At 34.1% G+C, this 17345-nt stretch overlaps 1 protein-coding gene across 3 annotated transcripts in view; it reads left to right on the top strand.

Moving 5' to 3' along the window:
• The window catches only part of LOC111515228 (ATP-binding cassette sub-family C member 4), a 259515-nt gene that overhangs the window by 174075 nt on the left and 68095 nt on the right, over positions 1-17345 (top strand). For all 3 annotated transcript variants that reach the window (XM_074178643.1, XM_074178644.1, XM_074178645.1), the window contains one exon: positions 7926-8370. In XM_074178643.1, the coding sequence (XP_074034744.1) occupies positions 7926-8370 (445 nt within the window). The remainder of the gene's footprint in view (positions 1-7925; positions 8371-17345) is intronic.

Here is a 17345-nt window from a genome sequence, read left to right as displayed (position 1 = left end):
TTTTGAGGTTACAATACCCTCTTTTCAAAATCAGTGAAACATGCGATGAAAATCTTAGCGACGGATTTATCAGCAAACCAAGGTTTTTTATATTGTCATCTTCGCCTTTTATTGGTAACGACACGTTATCGACAGTGATGCTTATATTATTCAAGCACTTTTTTCTAGTTGCTGACCTCCCAAAAAGCATGACAAACGATTTGTTGACATTCACAGAAAGACAGTATTTTTCCGAAAGTTCAGTCAGACTTTTCAAATCTATATTGATTTTTCGGCAACTATCATCTACAGAAGATTCCTCGAAATGCATGTATATCTGCGTATCATCAGCGTAACTATGTATGTTTGTGTAACGAAGGCAATGAGGGAATTGGGAGGTATATATTACAAACAAAAGTGGCCCTAGGATGGACCCCTGCGGAACACCATTCCGAGTAGCAAGAAAATCTGATTTGATTTTGTTCAATATAACACACTGAGAACGATCACTTAGATAGTTTTTCATGAGTTCAACTGAGTTGGGTGAAAATCTGAGATATTTTAACAAAACTAATAAAAGCTGATGGCTAATCGTGTCGAAAGCTTTTGAATAGTCTAACAAAACAAGTAAACACAAATTATTACTATCAACCGAAGCATGAATATCGTCCATAACTTTCAACAGTGCAGTTGTACAGCTATGTTCAGCTCGAAAACCTGACTGAGTAGGAGGCAGTATATTAAATGTATCAAGATAATCGCGCATTTGAGAGTTCATGATTTTTTCCAGCGTTTTTGAGATTGCACAGAGGATGCTAATTGGGCGAAGGTCATTGATACTCTGGGGATTTGCGGTTTTTGGTAACGGGATGATTTGAGATTTTTTCCATAATGAGGGATATACTGATTGTTGGATGCATATATTGAATATATGTGTGACATGAGGAATGATAAAAGGACAACAAAGCAATAACATTTTGATGCTGATATTATCAGCACCAACTGCATTGGATTTTATTAAGAGAAGTGTTTTGTACACCTCATTCTCCGTTATATCATGGAAAGCAAAACTGTGATCATAAAAGGAATAGTTGTTAGAAAGAAATGATAAGATATCATTACCTGGATTCGATATACGTGAAGAGCTATTACAAAAGAAGGTATTGAGATCATTGGCGTTGGTGAGCTCTTCAGGGACGGTACTATTGGATTTTTTATGTATGCCCAAGGAAGCTAAATCCTTCCAAAATTTATTTTTATTACCTTTGAGACGGGACTCCAGGTAGGCCTTCTTTTCCAACTTGATTGTGCGGTTTGTGAGCTTTCTCATTTGCTTGTAATAATCCCAGTGGGAGGGAAGCTTGCTTCTTTTGAATCTGGTAAAAGCTCTATCACGCAGTTTCATCATGAACTTCAAGTTCGCTGTCAACCATGGAGCCCTTTCTTTCGTAATTCGAACAGTTCTAAGAGGAGCATGGTAATCGAAAGTTTTTAGAATAATTGAATTGAGTGTAGACGTTTTTTCATCTATATTTCTCATTCGATAAATTGAGTCTAAATTGGCATTCGTAAGATCTATCAAAAAAGCATCATTATCGAAGTTTTTGAAATCCCTGTACGTATGCATGGAGGCAAGAATTTTGGACTGTCCAGTACCAATTTTGCATGCTACTAGATTGTGATCGGAAAAAGTGGAACAATCAACTACAGTACGGTCGGTGATATCTAAAACTTCGGAACACATTATAAGATCAATCAAAGAACTTCGTGTTGCACTGTAACGAGTAGGTTCATCAACAACATGAGACAATCCATAGGATTCTAAAATCCCATTCAGGTTCTTACATACCTGAGATGATGGATTCAGAAGATCAATGTTGAGGTCTCCCCCGAACAGAATATATTCATGGGAGGGAACTAGTGCTGATAGCACCTCTTCCAGATCAGCAAAAAAATCGTGTGCAGGGAAACTTGGAGCTCTGTAGAGAGAGCCAATAACATATTTTTCTTTGTTGAATATGAACGATATCCATACCTGCTCAGAGTTGGGAGCTATATTAAAGTTGAATATGTTAGCGTTCAGGAACTGTTTCACATAAATGGCAACACCCCCACCACGGGTATCTCGATCGCGTCGGAATAACTGGTATCCGGGTAATGATATAGACTCATCGGTTACTGTAGCAGACAGCCATGTTTCGGATATGGTAACAATATCGTATATATTGAACACCTTTTGCTTAAATTCTTGAAAATCACTAGACAAAGATCTGGTATTCACGTGACAAAATGTGAAGTTTGACATAAGAAGGCAATTTTACTTAAAATATTATAAAATATATGTTATATATCCCAATTATACAAAGATACAATTATTTGGGATATTGATTTTTTGCAGCTCTCAACGGAATTGTCCTAAGTGTTTTTTTGGCAGCTTGTTGATCGGGAGTAATAGGTGGGTCTTGTCGTTTTAAGTTTGCCACAGATGGAGAAAGCAACTCAGGGTTACTGGCAATTTCGTCAATTGTATATTTAGTGTTGTTAACGAGTAAATGATTATTTCTAATGAAAGCTTTGATTCCGTTTTTCTTGGCTGTGTTCAGGTGTCCTCGCAAAACCTTATGAGTGATTTGATCCTGTGGACTCAAATCATTTGCTACAAAAATCTGGGTTCCTTTCAATTTATTGATGTGCCGGAAGATTTCTAACTTTTTCCAGTAGGCCAATAATTCGATTTTGAGAATTTTCGCACCACCTTTAGCCGGAAAGTAATAGATATTGTCGATGTGGGACAAACTGAGTTCTATTTCCAATATGTCGCTCAGATAAGAGAGTGAATCCACTGGATCTTCTACTTGAAGGCCAAATACGAGCAAGTTATTTCTGCGAAGTCGGTCGTCTACTTGAGTTATTTTCCCGTCCAATATCGTTTTTTCCTGTTCAAGTGTGGATAATTTGTGATTGACGGTAGAGAGATCGCTCTGTATGAGTTCTAACGTTTCCTGAGATTTTTCGAATTTTTTATCAAGGTTTGTCATCAACTTGAACACATCTGCTAGCGTGATATCATTAGGAGTAGGCATTTTCAAAGGAATCCAAAACAACCCACAACGTGAATCGGAAGCAAGCACCCGTACTACCGTCTTATCGTAGGTATGTCAAGTTTCTTCTATCTCCGATAAGATTGCTTGTTGATAGTTTTTACAACAAAATTCTCATTCGATATCAATTGTGAATAGTGAATATTCGGATGGTATTGCATAATTATGAAGATGATATAGCTCACCAGAACTTGAAGGTAAAGGTACCTCTTTCCACAATAACTAGGAAAAACAGCGAGATTTTTATATTGAAATTAACTGCCAAAATCACAATAAAAGCGGATCGCGAGACGTATGTGTGTCACGAATCGAATAATCTTCCGAAGAATGTCGGACTCTTCTACTTCAAGTCACAAACGGTAATGGATCAATACTACATTTCCTATCCTAATATAACATATTGTAATCGGCACTGTCCCAGTCATCCCAGTGACTAATTCTTAGATAATATACATATAAGTCACGCTGCTTGGTCACTATTTCCATAGGCGGTTACTGCACACATTTGCAAACCATCTTTCAGCAGAAAGACATGAGCTCAATCATGAGTACGACGTGTTACATTTAGAAGTGAAAAGTTTGAACTCAGTCTTCTAGAATGTTTAAAAATCAATAGATTCAAGAATTCGGGTAATTTACTGAATGATCAATTGGAATTGGATAACTCCACGTTACTAAATATTTTTCGAATGTGGAAACTGGGAGATAAGCTCCGGTAATTTATTACAGGTACTTGAAATTCAGGTACTTCAAATTGTAAAATTATGTATACCAAGCCTCAAGAAACCATTGTGTGGCAAAACACGTGTTGTGTTTTCGTAAAACTGTTCAGTGTTGGTGGTTCGACCAATCAACCGACAACTGCGGTAGCAGAAATTTGGGAAGATAACCTGAAATGGCATCGGAAAAAGAATCCACATGTTTCTGGAAATGATATTAAATCGAGAAAGGTTAATGCAGTCCAGCTGCTGGAAAATGATTCCATAAAAATCAAAATATGAATGTTGATTGGTCAAACCACCAACACTGACATAAAAACTTGTCGAATTGACTTGGGTGTCACACCAATGGGTGGTTCCACTTATGTTTCGCTTGCGTTAACGTAGCTTTTTTCATCAAGTACTTTTCTGGTTTTTCACATTTTGTCTTCAATCGAGGACCGGTGGCTCTTAAATTGAAATCAATATGGGAATGATCAGAGAGTAATCTATTCATATTTTGATTTTTATGGAATTGTTTTCCAGCAGCTTGACTGCATTAACCTTTCTCGATTTTATATACAGGCTGATTCACGGTGGATGGCACATTAGACGTTTCTGGTGAACCAGACAACGGATCACTTCGAAAATTCAATGGAGGGCATATTCGGACATTCTCTAGCCAACTAAAATATTTTCGACAATGCAGTGTTGCCGCTTCTATTAGAAAGCAGTAGCAACTTAGATTTTTCAAATGGAACACTCTGTATATAATATTATTTTTGGAATTTTCAACAATTACCCGACAACTTTTCTTGATATTTCCCTATACCTATCTGTTACCGTTTTCGAAATAAAAATTAATTTCAATTTTTTTCTTCGAAATTCATGACTTCTAAAAATGCCGATATCTTTTAGATAAGAAGAACTATGATATCGAAATTTGGTTTTATGTTAGGTGATACTTGGACACTTCCCACACGTCAGCCTAATCTCCGTTACTTCAATACAGGGTGGTATAAAAATACAGTTTTTTCGTTTGCTTGAAAAAGTTGCTGAAATTTGATTATTTCAAATGGAACACCCTGTATATTATTAAAAATTCGGAAAGCTGCTGAAATTTGCTTTTTTTTCTATGTATATCATACCTATACCTAACTAGTCAAGTTTCGGACTTATGAACATTTATTTGTGAAAATGTCCCTTCAGAATGGTATTTCCATTCGGTATTTGGTAAGCAGGCCATGGTTACTATTTGACAGTAGCGTTGTGAGATTCTCCTAATAATATCGACATTTTCGTCACTTCAGAAGTTGCAAATACCTTAAAAACGATGGAACAAAACTATTCAAACGAAGTTCTTATAAATTTGTTTATTATTTTTGGACAGTGTGACAAAATTATCAGCAGAATATGTAGAAAGTTCAATGAAATGTATCCGAATCTACCGCCAATGAACCTCAAGAAATTTATACGAATTCAGAACAATTTCAATGCATTTGGATCAACTTTAAAAGCACCAAGAAACTTGCCTCGACCCGTAACTTTCGAAGACAACCAGATTAATGTCTTAGCATATTTTCACGCATTTCCCGAGTCATCGATAACAAGTGCTGAAGAAGATTTGGGTATAAAATATTCATCGGTTCAAAGAATCTTGCGAAGACATAAAAAGCATGATTATGAATTCACCAAAATTCAAGCAATGAAGCCTCAAGATCCTTAACAGAGAGTAGAATTTTGTGAAATGTTGTTGACACGCATTCAAGAAGATTCACTTTTTTTAAATAAAATTATTTGGACTGATGAATCGTAATTTTCGAGAGAAGGGATTTTCAATAGAAAAAATCGTCATTATTGGTCCAGTGAAAATCCTCACGTCACAAAAGAAGCCGGATTTCAAGAAAAATTTAGTTTTAATGTCTTCTGCATGTTGATGGACAACAAATTGAGGTACGTAATATACGAGTAGTCATTAACATCCAGAAGCTACTTGAATATTTTGGAGAATACTTTAGACAGTTTCGTGGATAATCTGTCACTCGAAAATTATCGAAACTGTTGGTACCAACTAGATGGAGCTCCTGCACATTGCACAAGAGAAGTGAGCGCAGAACTGGATAGACTATTTGACGATCGGTGGATGAGGCGCTTGGGACCATGGAATTGGCCAGCGAGATCACCCGATCTTAATCCATTAGATTTTTATTTGTGTGGAATGTTTAAAGAAAAAGTTTACAAAATACCCGTGCGTTCGAGAGATGAATTGTTAGAAAGGATTGCCCAAACATTTGAAGATTTGGATCCCAATGAAATCAGATCTGCCACCACGAAAGCAGTCAGCACCCGCATTTTAAAGTGCTTGGAAGTGAACGGCCAGCGATTCGAACATATTTTGAAATATTCCACATGATTGTTTTACTTTTTTATAATTATTCATATCAATATTTCCAATTTCAAGTTTCTTGGTGCTTTTTTAAAGTTTATCCAAACATATTGAAATTGTTCTGAATTCGTATAAATTTCTTGAGGTTCATTGGCGGTAGATTCGGATACATTTCATTGAACTTTCTACATGTTCTGCTGATAATTTTGTCACACTGTCCAAAAATAATAAACAAATTCATAAGAACTTCGTTTGAATAGTTTTGTTCCATCGTTTTGAAGGTATTTGCAACTTCTGAAGTGACGAAAATGTCGATATTATCAGGAGAATGTCACAACGCTACTGTAAAATAGTAATCATGGCCTGCTTACCAAATACCGAATGGAAATACCATTCTGAAGGGACATTTTCACAAATAAATGTTCATAAGTCCGAAACTTGACTAGTTAGGTATAGGTATGATATACATAGAAAAAAAGCAAATTTCAGCAGCTTTCCGAATTTTCAATAATATACAGGGTGTTCCATTTAAAATAATCAAATTTCTGCAACTTTTTCAAGCAAACGAAAAAACTGTATTTTTTTACCACCCTGTATTGAAGTAACGGAGATTAGGCTGACGTGTGGGAAGTGTCCAAGTATCACCTAACTACAAACCAAATTTCTATATCATAGTACTTCTCAACTAAAAGATACGGCATTTTTAGAAGTCATGATTTTCGAAGAAAAAAATTGAAATTAATTTTTATTTCGAAAACGGTAACAGATAGGTATAAGGAAATATCAAGAAAAGTTGTCGGGCAATTGTTGGAGACTCCAAAAATAATATTATATACAGAGTGTTCCATTCGAAAAATCAAAGTTGCTACTGCTTTCTAATAGAAGCGGCAACACTGCATTGTCGAAAATATTTTAGTTGGCTAGAGAATGTCCGAATATGCCCTCCATTAAATTTCAAAGTGATCCGTTGTCTGGTTCACCAGAAACGTCTAATGTGCCATCCACCGTGAATCAGCCTTTATATATATATATATATATATATATATATATATATATATATATATATATATATATATATATATATAATCGAGACAGCTGGTCGTGCTGTCATCCTCTAGGCTCTACTCTATCTGATATCTCTATCTACGATAGAGTAGGGCCTAGAGGATGACAGCACGACCAGCTGTCGAAAGTGCTCGCAGATAATTTAATAGAAGTTATAGAGCTTCAAATCCTTTTTGTAACTTACATTAATAGTAATATGTTTAGTGACGTATTTATAATAAATCAGATCATTATGTAATTTTTTTGATTTATGATAAATCAATTCATCAATTTTTGTGACAAATGTGCTTAAGTTCATTTGGTAATTTAGGAACAAGGTTCAGACAAGCATTCAGAAGGGGTTGAATTACCTGGCGCACAAAATCAAAATTCAACTTGCAAATCTCCCCACTGCCATCTTCACTCACTTAGCCGGAGCCGAATTCTGTCACAGTGACAACCCAACATCGTAGCGTGAACGAGCGTTACACATACTTGTAGTCATGATACTTATGTTCATTTTTTCTCCAAAGTGATTTTTTGGAAATCAGGATTATGTTCGGATAAAATTTTCATTGATATTCCATAATTCAACGTTTGTTTTAAGAAAATAATATTTTCAACTCGTGATTAATCCAAATTGCAATCTATAGTTGCAATTACCGGCTATGTATATTATTGGTGATATTATTGTTATGAAATTTTTATATATTCTAGGACCCAGCAAGAAGATATAAGGCATACAAACAGAAGAGTGGCTGGGAAAAATCCAACAGAGCTCAACAGAAATAGTTCATTGTTCTCATACCAAACCTATTCAACTGGTAATCTAGTGAGATTGGATGAGAATACTAGTACGTTTTTTGAATACATTGAAGTTGATAACACAACTCATACACTTGTTAAAACTGATTATTCAATAGCTATTTACGGAATATTGATTATAGTTACGATAATATTGTGTATAATTCGAAATATGATTTTTTTCAAACTTTGTATGACCTCTTCAAAAAAATTACATTCCAAGATGCTCCATATACTTATGCAGGCTCCGATGAGATTTTTTCATACTAATTCTTGTGGTGGAATACTGAATAGATTCTCGAAGGACATGGGAGCTGTTGACGAAATATTTCCTGGAGTACTTTGTCATTCAATACAGGTGAAAATAATTTTTTTGTTATTCTTCGGTTATCAAATTTTTGTCAAATATAATGTTCATTATTTTCATATAGAAAGTCAAAAACAAAACACTCCCTTCACTGTCTTTTGAGTGTATAACCTTCCATTATCTGAAGAAAGAACGAAGTTGAATCAATAGGGAAGCTGAGGAGCAGAAGTGTTTTGAAGTGCAACTGAAAAGTTCTTCCTGACAAGTTTCCGCGTATTATAAATCACTGGAGAGTCCAATTTGTCAGTAACTAGTGTTATTCATTGATTTTGTCTACAAGTGGAAAATCAATAGGTAAGTATTGAATACTTAGCTTTCTTTGATCGAATTATCGTTTCGGAAAATAATCCTTTCACGTTCTCAAAACCTCCAAAAAATTACTCGTGAACAACGCATCGATTACAAAAAGCATAATTTCTTCCAATAACAGTCACAATAATGAAATGTACAAATATTATATATTTTCATTTTTAACCTCCCACCTCAGTGGGACAATTTTTGTTTCACTCCATTTCATAACGTGATCACCAATAGATTCCAGAATATATTCCGCAATCTCCTACAATATTATAGTATGGGGTCAGGCATCAGACATAACAAGAATTTTTGTTGCTCAGAAAAGAATTATAAGGCTTATCTTTAACATTAGTAGTCGCCAATCATGCAGACAGGTTTTCAAAACTAAACGGATCCTCACGGTTACATCAATTTATTTAATGAAACTATTATCATATATTTTCAATAACAAACATTCATTTCCCATTAATAGTGATTCACATTCTTACAATACCAGAAATAAAAATGATATCAAATTGAACAAGCCCAAACACTCCTATTACAAAAAATCTCCTATCAATGCAGGCTGCCGTTTTTTTAACTGTCTTCCGAAATAAATAAAATACGCGGGATCCCTGGCGGTTTTTAAGTATAGACTTAGGGAACTCCTTATCAGAGAATGTTTCTATACTGTTGAGGAATTTGAATTATACTTTTCAATTTTGAGATGATATCGAAGTGTATCTTACATAGTGTATGTTAGTCATCATTGTGCTTGTTTCGTCCTGTTTGTCAATTAAAACTTAATGACACTGTTTTTGACTTATCCTATCTATTGTTAACAATAGTTGAAAGGATTAATAAATATTTTATTTATTTATTTTATTTATATTTCGTATAATAATATTGAATATGGTAACATCGCAAGAGTAAGAATAAGTTTGTTGTACTGCTCCTGGCTGATATAGAAATTTATATGGTGAAGAAAGTGATAGTAAATACAAAATTAAGGTGAATGATCCTGTTAGTATTCGTAACTTGTATACAAGTTAGTGAATTGGTTAGTTGCGTTCAAATTGATTTTTCCATGAAACGCATTCTTATCCCAAGATAATGAACATTCACGGAGCCATTCCAGTTCTTTAGAAGAAGAACAGTCGGATTCTAAATTAAAAACACTAGATAGTGACCATGTCAATGAACACATGGAGAAGTCAATAGGTGAAGTATGTGAAATATTAAATAGGCCCAAACTGGAGCACATCAATGCAAAAATAGAAGGAATAACGGCAAATTTAGAAACTGTTGAAACGAAGTGTTGATCAAACAGAAAGAAAAACTTTCTCGAGTATCAACGAATTTAAAAAAAAACCCAAACAATTTCAATAACGTTGTTAACTTTGCTGAAGAAAAATGAGGTTTACTTTGCCAATAGAAACCTCCAAAAAAGTGGAATCGTAATCCATGAGGACCTATCTAGTGACCGGTATGAGTTATTTCAAATAGCACAGGAGAAAGATGGAATCAAACACGAATGGATCATGGGGGTGAAGTATTTCACCGAAACAGTAACTCCAAAAGGGAATTGACCAGCATAAAGGACCTGTAACATATAACAAAGGTTCTCTACTCATTTTGATTGGAATTTATTTTTTCTTTTTTTTTGCGATTTCAATACAAACTTGAATTTTGTTCAGACTGGAACAAATATTATCTTAATTTCGAATGTGTTCTTTCCCTGTGCTTTTTTTTTTATTATTTAGGAGTCGTCAATCTCAACGAGGAATATACAGGCTGATTCACGGTGGATGGCACATTAGACGTTTCTGGTGAACCAGACAACGGATCACTTTGAAAATTTAATGGAGGGCATATTCGGACATTCTCTAGCCAACTAAAATATTGTCGACAATGCGGTGTTGCCGCTTCTATTAGAAAGCAGTAGCAACTTTGATTTTTCAAATGGAACACTCTGTATATAATATTATTTTTTGAATCTCCAATAATTGCCCGACAACTTTTCTCGATATTTCCTATACCTATCTGTTACCGTTTTCGAAATAAAAATTAATTTCAATTTTTTTCTTCGAAAATCATGACTTCTAAAAATGCCGATATCTTTCAGTTAAGAAGTACTATGATATCGAACTTTGGTATGGAGTTAGGTCATACTTGGATACTTCCCACACGTCAGCCTAATCTCCGTTACTTCAATACAGGGTGGTAAAAAAATACAGTTTTTTCGTTTGCTTGAAAAAGTTGCTGAAATTTTATTATTTCAAATGGAACACCCTGTTTATTATTGAAAATTCGGAAAGCTGCTGAAATTTGCTTTCTTTCTATTTATATCATACCTATACCTAACTAGTCAAGTTTCGGACTTATGAACATTTATTTGTGAAAATGTCCCTTCAGAATGGTATTTCCATTCGGTATTTGGTAAGCAGGCCTTGATTACTATTTGACAGTAGCGTTGTGACATTCTCCTAATAATATCGACATTTTCGTCACTTCAGAAGTTGCAAATACCTTCAAAACGATGGAACAAAACTATTCAAACGAAGTTCTTATGAATTTGTTTATTGTTTTTGGACAGCGTGACAAAATTATCAGCAGAACATGTAGAAAGTTCAATGAAATGTATCCTAATCTACCACCAATGAACCTCAAGAAATTTATACGATTCAGAACAATTTCAATATGTTTGGATGAACTTTAAAAAAGCACCAAGAAACTTGAAATTGGAAATATTGATATGAATGATTATAAAAAAGTAAAACAATCATGTGGAATATTTCAAAATATGTTCGAATCGCTGGCCGTTCACTTCAAATCTTCAAATGTTTGGGCAATCCTTTCTAACAATTCATCTCTCGAACGCACGGGTATTTTGTAAACTTTTTCTTTAAACATTTCCCACAAATAAAAATCTAATGGATTAAGATCGGGTGATCTCGCTGGCCAATTCCATGGTCCCAAGCGCCTCATCCACCGATCGTCAAATAGTCTATCCAGTTCTGCGCTCACTTCTCTTGTGCAATGTGCAGGAGCTCCATCTAGTTGGTACCAACAGTTTCGATAATCTTCGAGTGACAGATTATCCACGAAACTGTCTAAAGTATTCTCCAAAATATTCAGGTAGCTTCTGGATGTTAATGACTCCTCGTATATCACGTACCTCAATTTGTTGTCCATCAACATGCAGAAGACATTAAAACTAAATTTTTTTTGAAATCCGGCTTCTTTTGTGACGTGAGGATTTTCACTGGACCAATAATGACGATTTTTTTTATTGAAAATCCCTTCTCTCGAAAATTTCGATTCATCAGTCCAAATAATTTTATTTAAAAAAAGTTGATCTTCTTGAATGCGTGTCAACAACATTTCACAAAATTCTACTCTCTGTTGAGGATCTTGAGGCTTCATTGCTTGAATTTTGGTGAATTTATAATCATGCATTTTATGTCTTCGCAAGATTCTTTGAACCGATGAATATTTTATACCCAAATCTTTTTCAGCACTTCTCATCGATGACTCGGGAAATGCGTGAAAATATGCTAAGACATTAATCTGGTTGTCTTCGAAAGTTACGGGTCGAGGCAAGTTTCTTGGTGCTTTTAAAGTTGATCCAAATGCATTGAAATTGTTCTGAATTCGTATAAATTTCTTGAGGTTCATTGGCGGTAGATTCGGATACATTTCATTGAATTTTCTACATGTTCTGCTGATAATTTTGTCACACTGTCCAAAAATAATAAACAAATTCATAAGAACTTCGTTTTAATAGTTTTGTTCTATCGTTTTGAAGGTATTTGCAACTTCTGAAGTGACGAAAATGTCGATATTATTAGGAGAATGTCACAACGCTACTGTCAAATAGTAATCATGGCCTGCTTACCAAATACCGAATGGAAATACCATTCTGAAGGGACATTTTCACAAATAAATGTTCATAAGTCCGAAACTTGACTAGTTAGGTATAGGTATGATATACATAGAAAGGAAGCAAATTTCAGCAGCTTTCCGAATTTTCAATAATATACAGGGTGTTCCAATTAAAATAATCAAATTTCAGCAACTTTTTCAAGCAAACGAAAAAACTGTATTTTTTTACCACCCTGTATTGAAGTAACGGAGATTAGGCTCCAAACCAAATTTCGATATCATAGTACTTCTTAACTAAAAGATATCGGCATTTTTAGAAGTCATGATTTTCGAAGAAAAAATTGAAATTAATTTTTATTTCGAAAACGGTAACAGATAGGTATAGGGAAATATCAAAAAAAGTTGTCGGGCAATTGTTGCAGATTCCAAAAATAATATTATATACAGAGTGTTCCATTTGAAAAATCAAAGTTGCTACTGCTTTCTAATAGAAGCGGCAACACCGCATTGCCGAAAATATTTTAGTTGGCTAGAGAATGTCCGAATATGCCCTCCATTAAATTTTCAAAGTGATCCGTTGTCTAGTTCACCAGAAACGTCTAATGTGCTATCCACCGTGAATCAGCCTGTATATCATGTAGAGAAGCTGGAAACGGTCTAAAATAAGTTTGAACTCGGAAATTAATAATTTGAGCATTTTCATTTATTCTTGTTCAATTTGCAAGTGTAGGAATGTTATTGAAAATGTATTATCAAAACTGTAGAGGGCTTTGCACTGAGAGAGCAGAATTCAGAATAAACTCATTAATGAAATTATATGATGCAATAATTCTGACAGGAACATGGCTTTTGAATAACATAAACGATGCGAAACTTTTCGATAATAACTACAACATATTTAGTGAAGACAGAAAATTACAATCCAGTAATATAACCAGAGGTAAAGGAGCTCTGATTGCAGTAAAAAACTTTATGAAAGCTCCCTCATTACAACACAAACTGGCTTAGGAACTATCTTTGTAAAAGTGAATGTATAAGGAAATAAAATATTTCCCAACTCAACATATATCTCTGTAGCAAATCACAATTGTATAAATAATTTGTAGAAACGTGCGTTAATTTGGTAAATGATCAAAACACATATGTAGTTTTTATAGGTGATTATGGATATACCAGATAAATGGTACAGCTTTTCAATTTCATCACGGAAATGAAATACTTAATTCTATCTCATACTCACCATCTTCAGTCACATTTGAAAGGGTAATAAATGATTCAGAAAATGAATACACTTTCAAAAAGGCTGATTTCAGAGTACTATGTGAACTTCTGAGAGATTTCGATTGGTCAACACTAGGTCACTTCCGAGACATTGATGACTGCGTATCATTTTTTTATCAAGTATTCTATAACATTCTAATTATTGCTGTTCCGAAGTTTCCTGCAAAGTTGAAATCCCGAAAAATATATCCACTATGGTTCAAGTCATAAATAAACGCCGATTCGAGAATCAAAGAATATTTTAGACAGAAAAAACATTTGTCAAATTCATATTTAAATAATTACAAAAGACTTGGAGCCGAATTGAAAATGAAAATTGAGAATGTACATAGAAAGTTTCTTGTAAATATTCAAAATAATATTGAAAATGATAATACGTTCCTTTGGAAATTCCTCAAAAGTAGTCAGAAAACTAGAACTAGAAGTTTCTTGTAAATATTCAAAATAATATTGAAAATGATAATACGTTCCTTTGGAAATTCCTCAAAAGTAGTCAGAAAACTAGAACTAGAAGTTTCTTGTAAATATTCAAAATAATATTGAAAATGATAATACGTTCCTTTGGAAATTCCTCAAAAGTAGTCAGAAAACTAGAACTAGAAGTTTCTTGTAAATATTCAAAATAATATTGAAAATGATAATACGTTCCTTTGGAAATTCCTCAAAAGTAGTCAGAAAACTAGAACAATAACCATAAAGTAAGTAACATGAAAATCATCTAACAAGAATTTGCGGGATATTTTTGTTCTGTATATGAAAACAATTCTACACACAATTTAAATGAAATACAAAAAAAATCTGAAAACTGGCTAGAGGAGGCCACACAAACTATTCATTTCGACAATATTTTGTTAAATAATTCAGAGCAAGCTTTTTGAAAATTGAAACCAAAAAGGTCATCCGGACCAGATAATATCCCGTGTTATACAGGGTCCTGCAACAGTGGCGCGGTGTTCCATATCTCTATATAGGAAGCAGATAGGAATCTAATTTTCTATAATATTACCTTATAGCTCGAGCTCGACAAAATAAAAATATTGGCGGTCACACAGGGTGTTCGATTTTTTCTGGGCGGATCCCAACTGTGTCTTTTTAAATGGCAACCTATATTTTTTATCGCTTTTTCGGTTTCTTCATAGAAAATAAAATAAACTTTATGTATATCTGCACTTCGAAAATATTGACGGTTTTCGAGATATCTAGCATGACAGGTTTTTTTTTCCAATATTCGTCACTCAGAATATTTGAAATTATAAAGTGGTGCCAAGTCCAGTTGAAATTTTTTTTGGTCGAATATTCTACATTGGTAACTCTCTCAAACGATATATCTGAAATCGACCTGTGATATACAGGGTATGAAAAACCGCTTGCCAAATATTGTAAATGAAAATTTGCAAAATCTTCCTTATATTAAATGGAACACCCTGTATATTATTGATCCATAAGAAGCGCCAACGAAACCTCTACAAATTTCATTAAGTATTCCCTATGGCTAAGTTCAATAGTTTTTCTTAAATGAGCATTTCTTTCGAAAAATGGTCATTTTTTCAAAGCGAAATCCATTTGACGACTGATAAGAATATACAAAAAATACCCTTTTCTTAAAATATCGCCCATTCCTAAAATTACCTGTTGCTAGATAAACAAGTTGCGAATTACACCACAAAATGGACGTTCTTGAATAGTTACAATAATTTCAAAAATCTCGGAATTTGTGCCATATTCTTTCGGTTTAAAACAACCTTTCAGCGAATGAAATATTTATTGGAAATCAAGTAGTCTGGCAAATGACAGAACAAAATATTTGGCTGCAAATGAATATTGAAATTTTTAGTCAATCGTGAAGTTGAACTGTCGGTATAATTTCATCAGAATGTTGTTATCAAAAAGTGATTTGATTGATATGATTTTCATATTCGGTGAATCAGACAGGAATTGTTTATTGGCAAGTAGAATTTATTCTCAACGGTATCCAGATAGAAGGCATCCAGATGAAAGATCTTTCCGAAAGGTCTTGGGACGATTCGTTGAAACTGGATCTATTAATTATTCCAAACATGAGCGCATCAAGCCAGCTACTAATGAAGATAATGAATTGCAAGTTCTTCTTGCTGTTGAAGAAGATCCTAGTAGGAGTCTACGACAAATTGGGGAAATAGTGGATATAAGTGAGAGATCAGTGCAACGAGTATTGAAGAAACATCGCTTGCATCCATACCACGTTCAGTTACATCAAGAACTACTGTATGCTGATTTCGAGAAAAGAGTGAGATTTTGCAATTGGGCCATGAACAAAATTCGTCGAAACGAATATTTTTTCAATAATATTTTATGGTCGGATGAATCGACATTCCATAAAAATGGATTTGTAAATCGACATAATTACCATTATTATGCGACAGAAAATCCTCACTTATTGAGACAGGTGGATTATCAACATAGGTGGTCGATAAATGTCTGGGGAGGCATCATTGGAGAATATGTAATTGGTCCATACTTTTTTGAGGGACATATGAATGGTGCAATGTATCTCAATTTCTTACGAAATGATTTACCAGGTTTGTTAGATGATATTCCTCTTGACCTCCGCAATAGAATGTGGTTACAACATGATGGTGCACCTGCTCACTATTCGGCAGAAGTGAGAGATCATCTAAATGAAGTATTTCCCAATAAATGGATAGGACGGAATGGGCCTGTACGGTGGCCCGCTAGATCACCAGATTTGACGAAACTAGATTTTTTTTTATGGGGATACATAAAAAATATGGTTTACGTTGAGCCACCAACTTCTCTCGAAAATATGCGACTTAGAATAACGAATGCTTTTCGCAGCATTACACCAGCTGTCTTGCGCAGGGTAGAACAGTCTTTCAAACATAGACTTCAGCTCTGCATTCAAGAAAATGGAAGACATGTTGAACATATTTTATAAAAGTTTCATTATCAACCTTAATTAAACTCTCCCTTTTGTAGTTTTGTAATTTGCCAGTTGACAAATTTGAATATCTAGAACTCAAGCTCTGAATGAATATAATAACATGAAAAAAATAGTTATTCATAATGTTTCTTTCTTTTAACTTGTTTGGTTTGATATTGCACGATTTATGAGTGAAATTCTGCATCCAATGAAAAAATAATTTTCCATTTCCAAAAAGTGATAGGAACATACATTTATTTCGTTAAAAAATATTTGTTTGGACACCTTCTAATGTACAAAATTGAAACAAGATATCTTTCGTATATTTTTATCAGTCGTCAAATGGATTTCGCTTTGAAAAAATGACCATTTTTCGAAAGAAATGCTCATTTAAGAAAAACTATTGAACTTAGTCATAGGGAATACCTAATGAAATTTGTAGAGGTTTTGTTGGCGCTTCTTATGGATCAATAATATACAGGGTGTTCCATTCAATATAAGGAAGATTTTGCAAATTTTCATTTACAATATTTGGCAAGCGGTTTTTCATACCCTGTATATCACAGGTCGATTTCAGATATATCGTTTGAGAGAGTTACCAATG

The sequence above is a fragment of the Leptinotarsa decemlineata genome, unplaced genomic scaffold (genome assembly GCF_025532065.1).
Source record: "Leptinotarsa decemlineata unplaced genomic scaffold, Ldec_3_MD MMD2_tig00004204_RagTag_RagTag, whole genome shotgun sequence".
NCBI classification, from domain to species: Eukaryota; Metazoa; Arthropoda; class Insecta; order Coleoptera; family Chrysomelidae; genus Leptinotarsa; species Leptinotarsa decemlineata.
Note: the sequence above shows the minus strand (reverse complement) of the source record. Positions and strands in the feature narration are given on the sequence as shown.